This window comes from Zea mays, chromosome 3 (assembly GCF_902167145.1).
Source record: "Zea mays cultivar B73 chromosome 3, Zm-B73-REFERENCE-NAM-5.0, whole genome shotgun sequence".
NCBI classification, from domain to species: domain Eukaryota; kingdom Viridiplantae; phylum Streptophyta; class Magnoliopsida; order Poales; family Poaceae; genus Zea; species Zea mays.
The window spans coordinates 122,538,248-122,558,361 of NC_050098.1; the positions used below are offsets into that span (position 1 = coordinate 122,538,248).

Below are 20,114 nucleotides of genomic sequence, written 5' to 3' on the forward strand. Positions count from 1 at the left end.
CGGAACCCGAGGGTCCGTAGGTCGAGACGGCCGTCAGTCTGTCCCAAGGCGACCGCATATGGTACCCCGGAGGGTCGGTACATGCCTCTATGAAGGCTTCCACCGAAGCGAGGTCGCTTGGTGGGTCGAAGCTGAATCCAAAAGGCACGAGATGGGAATCGGTCGGTACCTCTTGGTCGACGGGCGGTGACGAAGTCGCGTCAGGGGCGGACTGCACCGTTGTCTCAGGTACGAGGGCGACGCCCAGCAAGTCCTTCGCGAGCGTGCTGGCATCGTTCGTCTGCTTGGGGTTGGCGTGTTGCGGGGAAACGACGCTCGTCTTCGTCTCAGACGCAAGGTCGAAGCCCGACGTGTCCCCCGCTGGGGCACCAGTGTCGTCGACTTGCTCGACAGCCGACGAGGTGCCGCCTCCTGCTTGGCCATGGTTGCCCCGCCTCCTCCTCCGGCGGCGGGGGAGGTGACGGGACAAACCTGGATGTTGTTCTTCCGCCACGTGGGGAAGACGTCGTTGATTCCGCCACCGGCGGGCGGGCTGACGGCCGCCATTGTCGCTGTCGCGCGGCGGAGGAAGGAGTATCATGTCGTAGCTGCCGTCAAGGGACATGAACTCAAGACTCCCAAAACGGAGCATCGTCCCGGGTTGGAAAGGTTGTTGAAGACTACCCATCTGGAGCTTGACGGGAAGCTGTTCGTCAACACGCAGCAGGCCCCTACCTGGCGCGCCAACTGTCGGCGTTTCGACCCCGGGGGGTCCCTGGACCGACGAGTGAATTGTCGCCGCGTGTCCCAGCCCAGACGGCTCGGCGCGAGACGGAGCACGAAGGGGGGAAGAAACAGGCAAAGGGGAAACTCGCGGCCTTCGTGTTGCCCTGGGCCCAGGTCGGGTGCGCTTGTAGTAGGGGGTTACAAGCGTTCGCGTGGGAGAGAGAGAGAGAGAGCGAGAGCCTCATGCGCCGGTCCGTTCTCCCGCGCGACCAACCTTCTCGTACGAGAGCCCTGGACCTTCCTTTTATAGGCGTAAGGAGAGGGTCCAGGTGTACAATGGGGGGTGTAGCAGTGTGCTAACATGTCTAGCAGAGAGGAGCTAGAGCCCTAAGTACATACCGTCGTGGCAGTCGGAGAGGTTTTGGCACCCTGTTCATGTGATGTCGTGGCCGACGGAGGAGAGCTGGAGCCCTGCGGAAGGACAGCTGTCGGGGCTGTCGAATCCTTACTGACGTCTCCTTGCTTCCGTAAGGGGCTGAGAGCCGCCGTCGTCATGGAGCACGCGGAGCGCCATCATTATTTGTTTACCGGGGCGAGTCGGATGGGACGTCGGTCTTGTTCCCCGTAGCCTGAGCTAGCTAGGGGTAGGGTAATGATGACCTTCCTTGTGACGTGGCGGGTCCGAGCCCGAGGTCGGGCGAGGCGAAGGCTCCTCCGAGGTCGAGGCTGAGTCCGAGCCCTAGGGTCGGGCGAGGCGGAGTTCGTCTTCCGAGGTCGAGGTTGAGTCCGAGCCCTGGGTCGGGCGAGGCGGAGACCGTCTTCCGAGGCCGAGGCTGTGTCCGAGCCTTAGGGTCGGGCGAGGCGGAGTCCGTCGTCCAGCGTCGAGGTTGAGCCCGAGCCCTGGGGTCGGGTGAGGCAGAGACCGTCTTCCGAGGCCGAGGCTGTGTCCGAGCCCTGGGGTCGGGCGAGGCGGAGTCCGTCGTCCAGCATCGAGGTTGAGCCCGAGCCCTGGGGTCGGGCGAGGCGGAGCTTCCTATGGCGCCCGAGGCTGGACTTAGCTGCTGTCAGCCTCACTCTGTCGAGTGGCACAGCAGTCGGAGCGACGCAGGTGGCGCTGTTTTCTTGTCAGGTCGGTCAGTGGAGCGGCGAAGTGACTGCGGTCACTTCGGATCTGTCGACTGAAGAGCGCGCGTCAGGATAAGGTGTCAGACGATCCTTGCATTAAATGCTCCTGCGATACGGTCGGTTGGCGTGGCGATCTGGCCAAGGTTGCTTCTCTGCGAAGACTGGGCCTCGGGCGAGCCGAAGGTGTGTCCGTTGCTTGAGGGGGCCCTCGGACGAAACGTAAATCCTCCGGGGTCGGCTGCCTTTGCCCGAGGCTGGGCTCGGGCGAGGCGAGATCGTGTCCCTTGAGTGGACTGAGCCTTGACCTTAATCGCGCCTATCAGGCTTTTGCAGCTTTGTGCTGATGGGGGTTACCAGCTGAGATTAGTAGTCTTGGGGGTACCCCTAATTATGGTCCCCGACACTCGGCAAAGAGTTTATTTGCCGAGTGTTTTTCTTTGCCGAGAGTGTCCAAAAAAAGTAATCGACAAAGAACCATTTGCCGATAAAATATTTGCTGAATGTAACACTCGACAAAGATTTTGCCTAGTGCAAAAAGGCCTTGCCGAGTGTTTAGGACACTCGGCAAAGAAGACCAACCCGGTGTGTATAGTGTAAAGCAGTGTAAAATAATGTTTTAGGTGATCAAATAGGTGAACTGATAGAGACGGTCTAAAGGCCTGTTTGGTTTCCTACCTAAGGCGCCACAATCTGTCTAACCTTAGTCGCTCGAATTGAAGAACTAACGTTAGGCAGAAAAGGTTAGGCATGCTGTGGCGTCTTAGGTAGCAAACCAAACAACCCCTAAATCTCAAATTGCTGCTCTCGGAGACCCACTTTCAGTATATGAAACCAAAACTGAATGTTACGTTAATTTTGATTCCATATAGATAGGCATGCCCATAGTTCACTGTTCACAGTATATATTACGGATACAATTCTCCAATGATGTGCGGTCAAGTTAATTCTAGAGGTGTGGGGATCTTCTTTCACTACCGGAATCAGCTTCTTTGCCGTGTGTTCTAAACACACGGCAAAGGCTATTTTACACTCGGCAAAGCCTTTGCCGAGTGTAACACTCGGCAAAGAACGCTCGGCGAACTGTACATCGGCAACAGCTTCTTTGCCGAGTACTTTTTGTCGGGCACTCGGCAAAGACTTTGCCGAGTGCCATTTGGCACTCGGCAAAGAAAAGTCACCGTCACGGCGCCAAGTGACGGTGACGGATCCTTTACCGAGTGCCAAGGGCGACACTCGGCAAAGACTGGTCTAGTGGACCCCACAGCCAGTCTCTGTGCCGAGAGCCCTAGTAGGCACTCGGCAAAGGAGGTTTCTTTGCCGAGTGTCTGGTGGACTGGCACTCGGCAAAGAACCCTCCAGTGGGCCCCTTTGCCAGTCCCTTTGCCGAGTGCCTTGGCAACGGCACTCGGCAAAGACATCTTTGCCGGTTCCCAGGTTTCCTTCTTTGCCGAGTGCCATGGTCAGCACTCGGCAAAGATGGCTTTACCGGTTCCCAGGTTTCCTTCTTTGCCGAGAGCCATGGTCATAGCACTCGGCAAAGCGACCTTTGCCGAGTGTTACACTCGGCAAAGTGACCAGGATGTCCCTTTTTTATTTGTTTTTGCTGTTCCATCCAAACAAACAAAAGATATATATCATTCACATCACATTATATATCATTCGCATCACAGAATCAACACATTTATCATCAACACCATATATATCACAAATATCACCACATAAATCAGGTTTCACAGCACATAAGTCTCATTAAGTATCTCACAAGACCAAGTATAACTAACATCACCAACACTCACAAATATAAGTTTGGATCATCACAAAACAGATATAAGTCTGGATCATCACTAACATCACCAAGTATCTCACAAGACCAAGTCTAGCCAAACATCACCAACACTCACAAGACCAAGTCTGGATCATCAACGAGGTGGGCATCTGGACTGGTTCGGCGAAGGGCTGGACGAAGCATGAGGGTTGTTCGACGCCGCCGATTGACGCTGCACAGAGAATAGATTGTATGTGTGAGAACATATGAATATATATCATGCAGTACTAAAATTTTGATACTCACAGGAGTAGTGAACTCAGCAGGGTCAGTTGCAGGGAACAACGGAGGTGGTGGAGCATGACCCTGTGCGGCGCCAAGGCTCTGCACGTACGCGAACAAATCCGACATCCTCTTCTCCAGCTCCTCACGTTGCCTCCTCTCATCATCTAGCTGAGTCTGTAATATTTCGCCCTAATGTTACGATAATGCAAAGAGAAGATATATAAAAATTAATGAACGATGAATAGATAAGGAATAACCTGGAGTTGCTGGATACGATGCTGTGAGGTGTCCTGCCGAGGTCGTATGGCTGGGCTCGCGCTCGTGCTCCTTGCTCGCACCTGAGAGAGAGTGGGAGTGGAGGACGAGTCGATTGCCCCGTCGGCAATCCAGTACCGCCCATGCCTCTTGCCTCCTCCGACCCTCATGAGGACATCTCCGTCGATGTCCTCGGTCCTCGGATCGTAATCTGGCCCATGGACCTCCTTGGCCATTGCGGTGTACTCACTGAGTCGGCTGTGGATGGCGGGGTTGGTGTACGCCTCGGGCCCGTCATCCGGGTTGTAGGTGACGTCGGACGTCGCCTTCCCCTTGTGGGCCATGGCATATGCCGAGAACGTGGAGCAAGGCGCGCCACCATGTGCCGCCGACTGCGAGAAAACCAACGATATGGTTAGAAATCATGTCTAATCGAAAGTTATATACCTAAATAAAAAAGAGCGCGTACCCATGCTTCCGCGTATTTGCCCAGGCTGCGGCTGCCTTGATGGTGGGAGGGACCTTGCATCAGCAAACGCCGTTCCCGGCTAGCGTTGTGCGCCTCGTCCCACTCAGCCGAGCACCACCTCTGCACCATCTTCTCCCAGCACTCAGGATGCGCGGCGCACCAATGAGGAATCATCTAAAAAAATATAAGTACACCGCATATCAGAAGATAAGAATAAGCATATTTAGTACCAATAATAAAGTTTTGTATTTACCTGCAAGTACTGGTCCGCAGTCAATGACATGGTTCGGGCGTCCTTCTTGGTCACCTTCTCCCCAAGGACGGAGCCGTGGTAAGTGACGATGGCCTGGATGCGCGCCTCGTAGTGCATGTCCACGACGAGCTTCTTACAGCACGTCGTAGACACCACATCCGCCCTGGCCTCGTATCCAGCATCGCACCTGAAGAAATCCTACATACAAAGACGATGTATCCATACATTATTTAAAGAATATGCAACAAATGCGACTTATTAAACAATATAGTGCGAGAAAGACTTACCCACAGCTCTTGCTTGACCCGCTCCGCCTTGTTGTTGAATTGTCTGCCGTCCCGATCTACTGCATCGGGGGCGACGGCGTAGTGGTCGAAGGTGTACGCTGGGCTCGTCACTCCGGCGTACTCGACAAGCCCAGGGAAGTGTTCCCGGCATAGAAGGCCGAGGATGCCATTGGGGTTGCGGCCGTGACCCCCTGCAGTCTCCAAAACCATCCAAGACCTGTCGAAGTGATTAAGATGAAGTATTAGTTTCTATTATTAATTTGAACATATAATATGAAAAAGCAGCAACAACATCTAAAGTTACCTACCTCTCTCCATCGGGTCGTATGAGGGGACGTCTGTCACGAAGAATGGGTCGCTTAGGTAGGCTCGCGGGACCTCGCAGGTAGATACTCCTCGAACCTGAGGAGCCAGAACCTGAGACGCCCTGCTGAGCGGCGGCGTCGTCGTCGTCGTCCTGCTGCGCCGCATCGTCGTCGTCCTGCTGCGCCGCATCGTCGTCGTCCTGCTGTGCCGCATCGACAGCGGCTTGCTGCTCCACCTGCTGCTGTACAGCGTCGTCCTGCTGCGCCTCCTCCTCCGTCCTACGGGTGCTCCTCCTCCCCCTCCCCCCTCCCCCTCCTCGTTCTCGTCCCACCGCCCACCATCTTTGTCCAACAACCTGCAATTAAGAGTAAACAATTAAGCACAGATAAAAAAATATGTATTTAGAAACATATGCAAAATAAATGAAATATAGCATTACATCGATTAAAAATAATCTTCATATGTGTCCGGGTTAGCCGGATCATAAGTGTCATCATCACTATCAACCATTTCATAGTCAACATCATCTGAAGGCACAACTTCGTCATTGGCATTGCCTTCAAGTATTTCTAAGTCATTCTCATTTTGCACCTCATCATCCTCGTCATCAACAACCATTTCAATATCTACTTCCATTCCGATCGCTTCGGTTAAGTCTATCTCAAATTGCCCTTCGAGCCCATCTTCTTGGAAGAACTCTCCGTCATATGTGTCCGGGTCTAAGTTATAATCTTCATCGTTTGGAACAGGTAATTTAGCGTGCGGTGATACCTTATACACAACATCCCAACCCTTAAGATGTTGTTTCGTTTGGCACGCATATGGAAGATAATACACTTGTGTGGCCTGTTGGGCCACAATGTAGACATCGTCTCCTGTTAAGGTGGAATCCTGTCGAATTTCGACTATCCCAAGATTAGAATGTGTCCGTCTCGTAACTTCAGGGTCAAACCAATGACATTTGAATATCACTGGAGTAAGAGGTTTGGAACCATAAAAATTGAGTTCATATATTTCTTCAATTCTTCCATAATACTCGACCTCGTCAAGCCCGGGCGTAAAGACTCCAGAACACGTGGTTTTTCGATTGGGCCGACTTTGGTCGTAGCTTGTTGTGCGAAAACGGTATCCATTGATGTCATACCCAGAAAATTTCCTGACCCTATAGGCAAAGCCATTGGCTACTTGTCTCAACTCGGCACTCATAGACGGCTCTCTTTGGCCCTGCAAGTTCAAACACGCTAGATTGTTATATTATTCGCACGTAAGAGCAATTTGGAATAACAAACTAAGCACGTACCTTATGTTTAAACCAGGAAATGAAATCGGGCAATCCATTTCCCGCACCCTTTCTAAGAAGGGTATCATATTCCTGTGGAGTTGGGTCCCTTGATCGACGCCAGAATTCATGAATAAATTGCTCCATGTATGGCGTCACCTCTTCAAGGTTGGTCAATACATATAGCATGATATGGCGCCACTCTTCATGTCTCAGGGTCTTGGTGGTCGAACCACTCGCGCTTCCGAGTTGCCCTCGAAAAATGCTGAGGTTCGATTCATTGCCGCCATCATTGTAACGAGGGGGTGGATTATGCACGCTCGGCAGTTTGTCACCATAGTAAGTTGTTGTGAAGTTTGACACCTCCTCCAGTATGTATGCCTCTGCAATGGAAGCCTCGATTTTGCATTTATTTCTACATTTCTTTCGGATACTCTTTAGACATCTCTCGATTGGATAGCACCAACGTCCCTGCACGGGCCCCCCCCATTCGTGCCTCATATGGGAGATGAATAATCAAATGCTGCATCGGATTGAAGAAGCCGGGTGGAAAGATCTTCTCCAGCTTACACAGTAACACGGGTGCCATCCTTTCCAAGTCTGCAATCATGGTCCGAGCTAACTCTTTTGCACAAAGCTGGCGAAAGAAATAGCTCAACTCTGCAAGCGCTAGCCAGACATGCTCAGGGACATAGCCTCGAACCATCGCCGGAAGAATTCGTTCAATCCATATGTGGAAGTCATGACTCTTCATCCCTAAGACTCGCAGAGTAGATAAGTTCACCCCCCTACTAAGGTTAGCTGCATACCCATCAGGGAACATTAACATCTTGATCCACTGTAGTACTTCCTTCCTCTGGGCCCTGCTCAGGACGAAATCGGCCTTAGGCCTTCTCCATGTCTTACCACCACTAGGCGGCTTCATCTCTTGGTTTGGTCTATCACATAACTCTGCCAGATCCACTCTTGCCTTTACGTTGTCCTTTGACTTATCAGGAATCTCCATAATTGTCGCCCAAAGTGCCTCGGCGACATTCTTTTCAGTGTGCATCACGTCAATGTTGTGTGGAAGGAGCAGGTCATCATAATAGGGGAGCCGAGTCAAGCCCGACTTATGTGTCCACATATGTTGCTCACCATATCCCACAAAACCACCTTCTGGGTTGGCCACGAGACCATCTATCTGTTCGCGAACTTCGGCACCAGTCATCATTGCAGGTGGGCGGTCTGTCACCACAACACCTTTCGTAAAGTTCTTGATGTCTTGTCGGAATGCATGGTCAGGAGGGAGAAATTGTCGATGTTTATCGAATGACGAATATTTGCCACCCTTCTTCAACCAAATGAACCTAAGAGCTTCCTTGCAAACTGGGCATGGAAACTTACCGTGAACACACCAGGCGCAAAATAGCCCGTACGCCGGAAAGTCATGCATGGAGTACTGGTACCAAACATGCATTTTGAAGTTTGTCTTCGTAGCTCGGTCGTACGTCCATACCCCTTCCTCCCAAGCACGGACCAATTCATCAATCAAAGGCTCCATGTACACGCCCATTTTATTCCCCGGGTGTCCAGGAATTATCAACGACACGAATATGTTCTGTCTTTGAAAGCATACGCCGGGGGGGAGATTGATGGGGATAACGAACACGGGCCAACATGTGTATGGGGCAGCGGTCATTCCATAGGGATTGAACCCATCTGTGGCCAGCGCAACACGAACATGTCGAGCCTCTTTGGCTTTCTCATGGTGAATGGCATCAAAGTGGGTCCATGCTTCACCATCGGATGCGTGAACCATCTTGTCAGGATTGTATCGTTTGCCTTTTTTGTGCCATGTCATCTGTTTCGCGGATTCCTCTGTCATGTATAGACGCTGGATCCTCGGTATGAACGGAAGGTGGCGTAGGATTGTCACGGGGATGTCGAGCTGCTTCTTCTGTCCATCACCAGAGTCTACCTCCATGAACCTAGACGATTTACACTTCGGACAGTACTTTGCCTCAGTGTGTTCTTTCCTAAATAGGACGCAGCCCTTCGGACAAGCATGTATCTGCTCATACGTCATCTTGAGTGCACGAAGGAGTTTCTGTGCCTCGTACATGCTCTTTGGCAGAACGTGATCCTCCGGAAGCAGGCTGCCAATAACTGTCAACAAACCATCGAAGGCGTCTCGACTCATGCTATACTGCGACTTCAACGCCATTATACGCCCAATGGCATCCAGTTGAGAAACCTTTGTCTTGCCGTGAAGGGGTTTCTGTGCCGCGTCAAACATGTCGTAGAATGCCTTTGCGGTCGCCTCTGTGCCGCGTCAAATATGTATATGTTTGGGATGCTACATGTCATTTAAATTGGATAGGTACGATATACAAACATACAATTATTTTATTTTGGTCCTATCATCTTGTGGCCCACATGAATTTATGCATCTTAAATTGTTCTAGTTGTCCTTGGACAAACTATCAAAAAAGCTAGTGACCAAGTTTATAGAAGAATATATAGTATCAATATTTATGAAACAAACGACACCTTTTTGATATACTCTTTGTATAAATTTGGTCAAACTCAACATAGATTAACTCGATGGGTACTCTGAATCTCTGATATATAGAATTACATAGGCTATATTCTTAGACAGTGCGATTATGAAAACATATCTGTTATCTTTAGTGTTCCGATGGTATCCTATCTATGCATAAATCGTGTCCTGAAGCTGCAGATTAGATTGCTGAGTAGTTTATTGAACAGAGAAATGAATATATAATCGCGGTTGTTGTTAGTTAATAAAAGGGACTGATGAGTTTACATAAAATGTGGCACTACTACATTTTATTATTTTATTATGAAAAGTTCTAATAAACTCCCTCCATTCTCAAATATTTGTCGCAGCTAGTTCATTTTTTGAACTAAAACACGATAAATTCCATGAAAATTTCATGAAAATTTCAAATGACGAAAATTTCACAATCAAATAAAGCTTACCAGGACGCGGGCGGACGGGCGGGCGGACGGGCGGGCGCCGGCGAGGGCGCGGGCGCCGGCGAGGGCGCGGGCGCCGGCGAGGGAGGCCGCGGCGGGCGCGGGCGCGGGCGCTGGCGAGGGCGGCCGCGGCGGGCACGGCGGGCGGCGGCCGCGGCGGGCGCTGGCGTGGGCGGACGCGGCCGGCGACGGCACGGCGGGCGGCGAGCCGGCGATGGCGCGGAGCGGCGGCGGACGCGCAGGGAGAAAGAAGCAGAAAGGAGAAAGAAGAAAGAAGAAAGGAGAAAGAAGGAAGCCGCGGGCGAGTATATTCGCCTTCTTTGCCGAGTGCCCGTGATCTGGCACTCGGCAAAGTTTTTTTTAATTTTTAAAATAAACTTTGCCGAGTGCCAGATCGGTGGCACTCGGTAAAGGATCCTTTGCCGAGTGTCTACCATCTGACACTCGGCAAATATTACCTTACACATCTTTGCCGAGTGCCACCCTGGGTGGCACTCGGCAAAGAAGTCTTTGCCGAGTGTCTTCCTTGGACACTCGGCAAAGTACATTTTTATTTTTTTTATTTTGCTAACCAAAATTTTTGTGGTATGTTCCTACACTATGTAGACCTACATGTACCATTTTGGGACAATTATAACAGTGTTTTCTATAGCTAGTACATTTAGTTTGTTTATTTGAATTTCTTCGGAAAATTCAGATTTGAACTGCAGGTCACTCGAAACTTGGAAAACCGTGAATGCAAAAATGATATCCATGCTACATAGCACAAGTTACGACCGATTTCAGGAGCGGACCGGAAACTTCGAGCACCATGCTCACTCAACATGGCCGTGAACTTGCCATACAACTGTTTAAAAAATTTATAAAACACAAACAAACTTAGAAAATCATGAAACTTGTCCACATGTCATGATATCATATGTAGAGTCTGTGATAAAAAATTTAGAATGTTTGGAGAAAGTTGTGAGACACTATGTGTAGAAACCTAAGAGAACCACACATGAAATCATAGAGTTTCAATGTGGATCTCTTAGGTTTGTACACATAGTGCGTTACAGCTTTCTCGAAACTTTTTCAAATTTTTATCACAGCCTCTACATATGATATCATGACACGTGGACAGGGTTCATGATTTTCTGACTTTGTTTCTGTTTTATACAATTTTTAAACACCTGGATGGCAAGTTTACGGTCATGTTGAGTGAGCATGGTGCTCGAAGTTTCCGGTTCGCTCCTGAAATCGGTCGTAACTTGTGCTATGTAGCATGGATATCATTTTTGCATTCACGGTTTTCCAAGTTTCGAGTGACCTGCAGTTCAAATCTGAATTTTCCGAAGAAATTCAAATAAACAAACTAAATGTACTAGCTATAGAAAAAACTGTTATAATTGTCCCAAAATGGTACATGTAGGTCTACATAGTGTAGAAACATACCACAAAAATTTTGGTGACCAAAATAAAAAAAATTAAAATATGCTTTGCCGAGTGTCTACAGAGGACACTCGGCAAAGACTATGTTTGCCGAGTGCCAGATATTTGACACTCGGCAAAGACTGACGGCCGTCAGTTGTAGACGGCCGCTAACGGCCCTTTGCCGAGAGCCATGTTTGCCGAGTGCTTGACCCTCGGCAAAGAAGTCTTTGCCGAGTGCTCGGCTGTGCCGAGTGTCCTACACTCGGTAAACTAGCTCTTTACCGAGCGCAGGACGTTGCCGAGTGCGGCACTCGGCAAAGCCGGATTTGCCGAGTGCCCGATAAAAAGCACTCGGCAAAGCCACCGGCACTCGGCAAAGGCGCGAATTCCGGTAGTGTTTCTTGCATGAATATTTATAACCTAGGCGTTCGAGAAGTCAAACCTAGGCCTTCGAAAAAAATTGAACTAAGGATTCTAAGCACGTGTACAGTGGTAATTAATGTAGAGGCCCTTGAGGTGTTTAAAGGGGCCATTTGTAAAAAAATAGTGGAGTCGTCTCTCCGTGAAAAGACGCATCTGGCTCGTAACTCAAGTAGCAACAGAAGCCTCACTTCCCATTATACGAATTCATCGTCTGTTTTATGTTTTATCAATCATGTTGTAGAAGCGCATTTACTTCTGTATTTATTAATATACTACATTTATAGACACTATATTGTATAATATAGTCTTTTAGTTGTCTCTTGTGTTTGGAAAATCGTTTTAGTGTCTCTCCACTATACATGCACTAACAATTAAACTACAACAAAATCATTACATGTTTCTTGAAATAATAGTTTTTATTATATTTTATATGTCAAAACTTATAGCATAACAAACTCGGCGCTGAGATCCATTATGCATGCCGCATACCGCGCCGAGATCACTGTATATGTCAGCGATAGATCAGCACACACCTCGGCATCAAATCACATATTACGATATAGAACTGCTGATTTAGAAAAAAAGACTAAAAATCTCTAAGATAAGTGTAGTTGTCGGAGGTTTGTCTAATCTCACTAAAAAACAGTGTGCATATGGCTGCACATGCATGTCGTCAGCCATCTATTCTATTATAAATACACAGCACATCCAAACCGGGCATGCAGCCATAGCCACTCTCCTCTCCTGCAGCTATAGCTAGAGAGCAAGAGAGAGAGGGGTAGATCTATCTGTACCGGGCGGGCGGCGCGATGATGCCCTACGGCACGGCGGCGGAGGCAGAGGCGGCGCTGGGGCGCTCCATGACCTGGGCAGAGGCCCTGTGGTTCCGGTACTCGGCGGGGATGCCGGACCTGTGGCTGACGTGGCACGTCTCCCTCGTCTACCTCGTCTTGTACGCGTTGGTTCCGCTGCCGGTCATGGTTATCCAGAAGCTCGCGCCGGGGTACGCCCTGCGGCACAAGCTGCAGCCCGGGGTGCCGGAGCCCTCGCCGGTTTCCACCTACGTCGAATACATAAGGGACAGCAGGGGCGTCACCCTGGCCGCCTTGGGCCCGTTCCCGCTCATCTACTCCATCGCATTCAAGGTCTCTCTCTCTCTCTCTAGACGCATGCTTTCAGTGCAAGGTCTGATACGGTCGATCGTATACATGCAATATGCAGCTGTTCGGGGTCCGGACGGGACTCCCTTTGCCGTCGGTCTGGGAGACTGCGACGCACCTGGTGGTGTATTCGCTGGTGGAGGACTACACGTCGTACTGGCTCCACCGCTTCCTGCACACCAGGTGGGGGTACGAGAAGATCCACCGCGTCCACCACGAGAAGACGGCGCCGTCCGGGTTCGCCGCCGCCTACGCCACGGGCACTGAGCTCAGCTTGTACCTCACCACGCTCTTCCTTGGGCCGGCGATCGTGCCCAGCCACGTCACCACGCACTGGCTCTTGTTCTCCATCCGCATAATGGAGGCCTTCGACACACACAGCGGGTAAATTGACAACCGGTTTTTATTTTATTCTCGCAATACTAATTTATTTCTGTTCTGTTTATGAGCAGGTTTAATAATAACCAAACTGCTGGCTATAAGGATCCTTATAATCTATCATTTAGTCTATTTACATAGTAGTCAATTGGCTCTTCAGTATTAATATAGGACTCCATGTATCTCTCACAAAGTATTAATATAGTATTAATGTATTTATACTGCAGGTACCACTTCCCGTTCAGCCTCGCGAGGTTCATCCCGTTCTACGGTGGCGCGGAATTCCACGACTACCATCACTACGCCGGAGAGAAGACCAGGAGCAATTTCAGTTCCGTGTTCACGTACTGTGATTATATATATGGGACAAACAAAGTAATAAATTTATTGTCTCTTTAATTTGTGCATGCAATTTCATGTGCCCCCGCCCCGCTCTCTCACACGTGGCTTATCGTCCTCTTCTTTTCAGGGCTACATGTACCACAAGAGAAGCCTAGCCGAGGTAGTAGCTAGCTTTTCTTCAAACTTTAGCCACCTCTGGCTCCCTTAGATTTCATCTGGATATTAGTATTGACTATAAATTTAACTAAAGTGGTGTTTAGTTTCTAGGAACTAATTTTTAGTTGCTACATTTTATACCATTTTAGTTCTAAAATTGTAAAATATAAAAACTAAAACTTTATTTTAGTTTCTATATTTAGCAATTTATATACTAAAATAAAATAAAATGATGGGACTAAACATTAGTCCTTACAAACCAAACACTCCCTGAGTACTACATACTTGGAAGTCCTGCACAAGAATAACTTACCACTTTTGGTTATATATATGCCTCTTAGTACTTTCCTACTCCGCGCGCAGCTGAAGACGAAGGAGGCCGAACACAGCGGGAAAGAAGACTGAGATTACGTACTCGCTCTCAATATTTTATGCACGAATAAGTGGCATATACTGAAAGCGTCCATCATATACAGTTGCTCGCTCCGTTCTGTTCCGTTGCCTAGAGATTGAGATGTCCAGCAAATAATAGTCCATATGTGTACTACACCACAGGGTTTGTCGTCCCCCATGTGTACCCTCAGTCCTACATCGATTTGATTAGTGGAGACCGGAGTGGATTTGAACAGGTCGTCCTCATGTGGACGTACACCTGAACGTAATATATATATATATATATATATATATATATATATATATATATATATATATATATATATATATATATATAGGACGAGGTAATGGAAGCCCAGGGCTTCCATTACTAGAGAGAGCCCCGGCCCCTGGTCTGGCTAAGTGTGCGGGGCGCGGGTCGACGTGGCAGGTGGTGGGACTACCGCGCGCAGGTACCGATTCAAGGTGGGGCGTTTATGCATACGGAATTTGAATGAAAAAGATGCATAAATGGTAACGTGGGGCCGGAGCTCGGGTGGGGAGACGTGGGTCGCTCGTTATGCTTGCGTATTTTGCCGTTATTGGCTGCGTAAATTCGGCGCGGGTCGACGTGGCAGGTGGTGGGACTACCCGCGCATGCACCGATTCAAGGTGGGGCGTTTATGCATACGGAATTTGAATGAAAAAGATGCATAAATGGTAACGTGGGGCCGGGGTCGGGTGTGGAGACGTGGGACGCGCGTTATGCTTGCGTATTTTGCCGTTATTGGCTGCGTAAATTCGCATCTGACACGACGTGAGTGGTCAGATCGGGTAGTGGGGTGACGCGCGCGTCGTTCGGGAACGTGGGGCGGTCGCACGATGGGGTGATGCATGTTTATGGTAATGTAACACAATGGTCATGTAATCGTAACGGATAGTTCACGTAAATCTCGCGACATGCAAACTGCGCAGCAAATCGCGCAGGATATTGGATCATGCCATGAATATAGGCCAGGACGGTTTAGGCGAGTATAGGAACTGAAAAAAAAAACGGGCTACACACAGCCGCCGCAGCTTTTGTTCAGAGCTCTCGAAGAGTTAGGGCATACACAATGGAGACGGCCAGGGGATCGGAGCAGTGTGGAGAAGATACGGCGATGACGACACCCTGTACGACCGATGGCCGGAATGCTGTAACTCCACCGGCTGCGTTATCGGCGCCAGGAATTCTTGAAGACGGCAACACAGTTCATCCAAGTTTGGTGGGAACAAGTCAGCGGATACCCATGCGGACAATTGGTGAACATGAGCAGGACACACCACACATTCTCCAAAGCCATGTAAGTTCAAAGGAATACCCATGTATTTGTTATACAATTTCCGTGCAAGTTATGATTTCACCGAATACACATGTATTAGTTATACAGTCCGTGCAATTTATGAAGTCCTAGAAATTCGCCATGCTAGAAGCTTATTTTTTTATATATGTGCACTGCATGACGACTCCATTAATTGAATAGGATGATAGTATAGATCAACGATTGGTACCGAAGGTGGGTATGACATTTAGTAATGTGGACGAGGCGTACAAATTCTATAGCCGATATGCATATGAAGTTGGATTTCCATTGAAGAGATATAGGGAGAGAAAAAATTGCAAGTGGTTGAATTGTTCAATGGAAGGCAAGCGTGCCGAAAGAGGAAATGGTACTCCAAAAGTGCGAAATACAATTTCCAAGCGAACACAATGCAGAGCTGGAATGAAACTTAAAAAAATCTATGACGATGCCAAAGAGAATATCATTTCAGTGCGGATTGATCTTATTCATTTGGAACATAATCATGAGTTCTTCAGAAAGGATACAGAAAAGAATCAGTTACAGTGCAACAAGACACATGATCCAGAATACATGGAGTTCCTTAGTGCGATGCAAGAAAGCAGGATTCCGCAACACTGTATTATGGATTTTGTTTCAGAAATGCATGGTGGACCAGAGAATGTACCGTTAACTACACAAGACATGATCAACCTGTAAGTCATTTTGTTATTTACACTGATATAATGACATAATGACGTTGTGTACGTATTGATTATGGCATATTGTTTAATGTTCACAGGAAGAAAGCGCGACAAAGAGAAAGAAATGCCAATGATGTGTCTAAGCTCCTATCTTTTTTTGCATTGTGTAAAAAAGATAACCCACAGTTTTTCTCTGACTTCCAACTAGACCAAGAAGGAAAGATTTTGAGCATTTTTTGGTCCCATGCTAGCCAGCAAGCAGATTACATTGACTTTGGAGATGCAGTTACCTTTGATACAACTCATAAGACAAATCTATATGACAAACCCCTGGGAATGTTTGTTGGTTGTAACCACCATCTGCAGTGCACCGTATTTGGTTTCACATTGTTGGGTGACGAAACTGTAGACACATTCGAGTGGGTTTTCAATGCATTCAAAACATGCATGGGATCTGAAGGACCACGAGTAATGCTTACAGGTATGATTAATAAGCTTAACAATTATTACGTTCTACTATGATTGTATTGAATGTAATTATAGTTGGTAATGTGTTGCATAATGTTGTGAAAATATATGATTTCAGATCAAGATCCAGCAATGCCAGTTGCACTAGGCAGGGTATTTCCAAACACAATCCATCGTTTGTGTTTGTGGCATGTTCAGAACAGGTATATGCCGTATTTAAACGAGTTGTACGCTAGATTTGAGGAAGAGGATTTCAAAACAAGGTTCCAATCTATAATACATCATCCTTTAACTGTAACTTAGTTTGAGTCTGCCTGGGCAATGCTGATTGATGATTTCCATCTACATGATAACATCAGTCTTTCCAGAATGTATGAAATTCGTAAAGATTGGATACCAGCTTTTTTTAAACATGATTATTGTGGGTTGATGGTCTCTACACAGCGTAGCGAGAGCATGAACAAACTCGTCAAAAGTGCTCATGTCGATGCAAACACGCCACTACATCAATTCGCCAAGCAAATGTTGAAGCTTCTACACAGTAGGAAGATGAAAGAGGCAAAAGAGGCACTAGGATGCATGGTGAGTACATAGAATATTATTATATCATAATATTTAACGTACCGTATTATAACGTAAAATTTTGTCTACTGTAGGGCCAAAAGGAAACAAATACATTGTATATGTTTGAGATACGTGTAGCGAGGACATACACAAGGGCTGTAATGAATAAGTTTCACGAGTCTTTGAAATATGCTACTGCATACAAGATATCACATGATCCAGATGGTGGTGTGAATGAATGGGTGGTTCAGCATACTTCAAGGTCAAATAAGATTGTGTGGGGGCAACACCAATTCAAAGTAATGGCTGATGTAGATGCTGGAAAGTATGAATGTGAATGCAAGCATTGGGAGCATACAGGTATGTCATATTGCGTAATTGTTGAATAAAAATGTTTAATTATAATGAGTGAACATAAACGAAGACATTTTTACATGCTTTGTTGTAGGTCTGCTTTGTGTGCATCTTTTACGAACATTTATGCATCTTCAAATTGATCGAATACCTTCGGAATACATCCTTCAGAGATACACCTACTCTGCTATACAATATGTGACTTTTTCAAGGGATGATAAGAATTTGAAGGGTAAAGACGGTGAGACTAAATCATATAGGCAGAAGATGTTGCTTAAAAAGTCAATGAAAGTAGTACATCATGCAAGTCTTTCGAAGGCTGGATATGATAGAGCCCTGGAGATGATGGATGAACTGCTTTTGCTACTTTCACGGTTGGAGCCAGATATTGAAGGTGATGATAGTACTAGTGATGGCGAAGGAATACATGTATTTAATATATTAATTGTAATAGCCGTGTATTTTAATTGATATACTGAGTTATAAGTTTTGGTGAATGGAAAGTATGAGAAACTTGCCTGATACAGGGCGACAGGAATGATGTAAGAGACATGATGGGAGATAATCTAACGACAAGAATGGCGCAGGCTGGTGTATGTGTAATATGTTATATGATGTTTACTATGCATAATGGTGTGTACTGTTTGTCATAAACACACCTATTTACTGTCAATCGTATTATTTGACAGGTAATTCAATTGGTCCCTACTTTACAAGAAGGTGGTGTGAGCGATACCCAATGTGTTATGCCACAACAAATATTGGAACAGGTAATACATGATTATAAAAGAGGAAAAAGTTGTTGTAATACAAAATAGTAACGATTAGACCTTGTTGCTGATTATGAATGATTAAGAATGGTATATGTGTGCAGCACGATTATGGACAATTGACCACTAGCACACCACTGATTGATGTGAGTGGTACAGATTTGACGATTAAAAAGGTAATGGTGCTATTAAAAACGCATGTGCATGGATATTATTTAAAATTACATACAAATAATTGGATTTAAGTACTAATATTTAAAAATATCATATTTTTTCTTAATTGTAGAAGCTAGATTTTAATGTGAGTGGAGTAAGCTTGAGAAGACCGGATAACGCGAAGCCAAAGGGCAGAACAATCAGTGATACCGAAAAAGAGTTATTAAGTTGGGGGCAAAAGGAGACAAAAAAAAGAACAGAAAGTGTCAAAGGTGTGGAATTGCTGATGGTCACAATAGTCGCACTTGTCTATCTGTGGAGGAGAATAGGCTTCGGTTGGCCAGCCTTACTGGTCGAAAGAGAGGGCGGCCCATAGGTTCTAGGAACAAGGGTTCATCTAGCGCTCCAAACTGGAATGAGGCATGCACTTCAAAAAAACATCAAGGAGGTGTCACAGACAATGATTCATCTAGTGGGGAGTAGATGATTTCATATTTTATGACAAATGTAATGTAGTGCCATACTTGTTATTACAACTATGGGTGAATTTATAAATGCTGGAACCAGTCGATATTCACAAAGTATAAGTAATAATGATTTACTGCATGTATTGAAATGTTGTGTAAACTGTATACGAAATATGCGTAAATGTGTTATGAAAACAGTGTAATTCGACGCTATACAAATTTTGGTGGCAAAAACTGGCTAAAAATGTCTTTGTGAAGAAAACAAACGACACAATAAATTGTGATTTAATGTAGTAACATAATTTTTATTACACATGTGTGCGAGTAGACAAATCTGATACCAGTAGTTATTGACAAAAGAATAAGGCTGTACAGATTTGCGTAATTGAGCTAACAAAACAGCGTAATTCGTCTGTAATTAAAATTATTGTAAAGTGGGTACAAATTTGCGTAAATGAACTAACAAAACAGCGTAATTCTTATTAGACATAAGAATTTGTGACACATACTGGTAAATAATAGATTTGTGAAGAAATCAGAGAATAACAATAACTAGTGAGTACATCACTGATAGAAATATGAGCAAACAGTCGAAGTTTGAACTGAAGATGTTTCATAACTTGTTTAATACACATAGGCCAAATTTTTATCTAAAAACTGCATTAGACATGAGTGTCTTGATAGCTTGGGTGAAAAAAATAGAAAGTTTCAATACGGTTACATAGACATGCAACAAGGAGGTTTGGCTTCACAACATCTTGTTCCGTAACAAGGAAGCCACAAAATGTTTGTTCCATATCAAACAGTTGCGATTCACAAAATGTTGATCCAGCGACACAGCTAGCGTCCAAACTTGAATCTTTGAATTTCTGGAGGCAACGGGAGGCACTTGTTCTTGCTATGGAAGGTGAGGTAATATAGAGCTAGAGATCGTAGGTCACCAGAGTTTTCCTGCATAATACACATTATCCCGAGGTGAATAAGTTATATCTGAAATGTTGAATGTATAAATACAAACTGCATAATCATAAAATGACTCACTCGTTGTATAAATTGCTTGATAGAACCATCCATATAGTCATAGTACTGGATGTATCTCATGACAAAAAAGCCACAGTCATTAGATCTAGCTATCATGGTGGGACACATAGGTGGCATGTCAATTGGGAAATTTCCAAATTTTGGGATGCGTGAATTGGGCCGGACTTGTTGCAAAGATTTGTTCAATCTGTTCATTATAACCCTAGCCCATGGTAGTTTCCTGGTGCCTATGTCCTTTTGGGAGTAATGAAACATCTTCCATGAAGTACCACCCAACTCCGGACCATATGGATTTGAATCTAAAATGTGAATACAT

At 46.4% G+C, this 20,114-nt stretch overlaps 2 protein-coding genes across 2 annotated transcripts; both read left to right on the forward strand.

Annotated features, from left to right (window-relative positions):
• Window positions 1-12,274: 12,274 nt before the first annotated feature.
• LOC100285879 (uncharacterized) lies at window positions 12,275-14,281 on the forward strand. The gene is made up of 5 exons (NM_001158769.2): window positions 12,275-12,692; window positions 12,769-13,091; window positions 13,313-13,460; window positions 13,555-13,587; window positions 13,947-14,281. The coding sequence occupies exons 1-5, from the start codon at window positions 12,357-12,359 to the stop codon at window positions 13,986-13,988; spliced, it is 882 nt and encodes a 293-aa protein (NP_001152241.1). The 5' UTR covers window positions 12,275-12,356; the 3' UTR covers window positions 13,989-14,281.
• Window positions 14,282-14,355: 74 nt separating this feature from the next.
• LOC103652151 (protein FAR-RED IMPAIRED RESPONSE 1-like) lies at window positions 14,356-17,950 on the forward strand. The gene is made up of 6 exons (XM_023301983.1): window positions 14,356-15,298; window positions 15,479-15,990; window positions 16,077-16,459; window positions 16,565-17,028; window positions 17,103-17,370; window positions 17,459-17,950. Exons 1-4 carry the CDS (start codon window positions 15,071-15,073, stop codon window positions 16,747-16,749), a joined length of 1,308 nt encoding a protein of 435 aa, XP_023157751.1. The 5' UTR covers window positions 14,356-15,070; the 3' UTR covers window positions 16,750-17,028; window positions 17,103-17,370; window positions 17,459-17,950.
• The last annotated feature ends 2,164 nt before the right edge of the window (window positions 17,951-20,114 follow it).

Excerpts from the sequence above, each read along its gene's own strand:
- LOC100285879 (NM_001158769.2), top strand. The coding sequence starts at position 12,357 with ATGATGCCCTACGGCACGGCGGCGGAGGCAGAGGCGGCGCTGGGGCGC. Across the intron at positions 13,461-13,554 it reads ATATATATGGGACAAACAAA|GGCTACATGTACCACAAGAG; the intron begins GTAATAAATTTA and ends TCTTCTTTTCAG. Across the intron at positions 13,588-13,946 it reads ACAAGAGAAGCCTAGCCGAG|CTGAAGACGAAGGAGGCCGA; the intron begins GTAGTAGCTAGC and ends CTCCGCGCGCAG.
- LOC103652151 (XM_023301983.1), top strand. The coding sequence starts at position 15,071 with ATGGAGACGGCCAGGGGATCGGAGCAGTGTGGAGAAGATACGGCGATG. Across the intron at positions 15,299-15,478 it reads CACACATTCTCCAAAGCCAT|GATGATAGTATAGATCAACG; the intron begins GTAAGTTCAAAG and ends TTAATTGAATAG. Across the intron at positions 15,991-16,076 it reads ACACAAGACATGATCAACCT|GAAGAAAGCGCGACAAAGAG; the intron begins GTAAGTCATTTT and ends TAATGTTCACAG.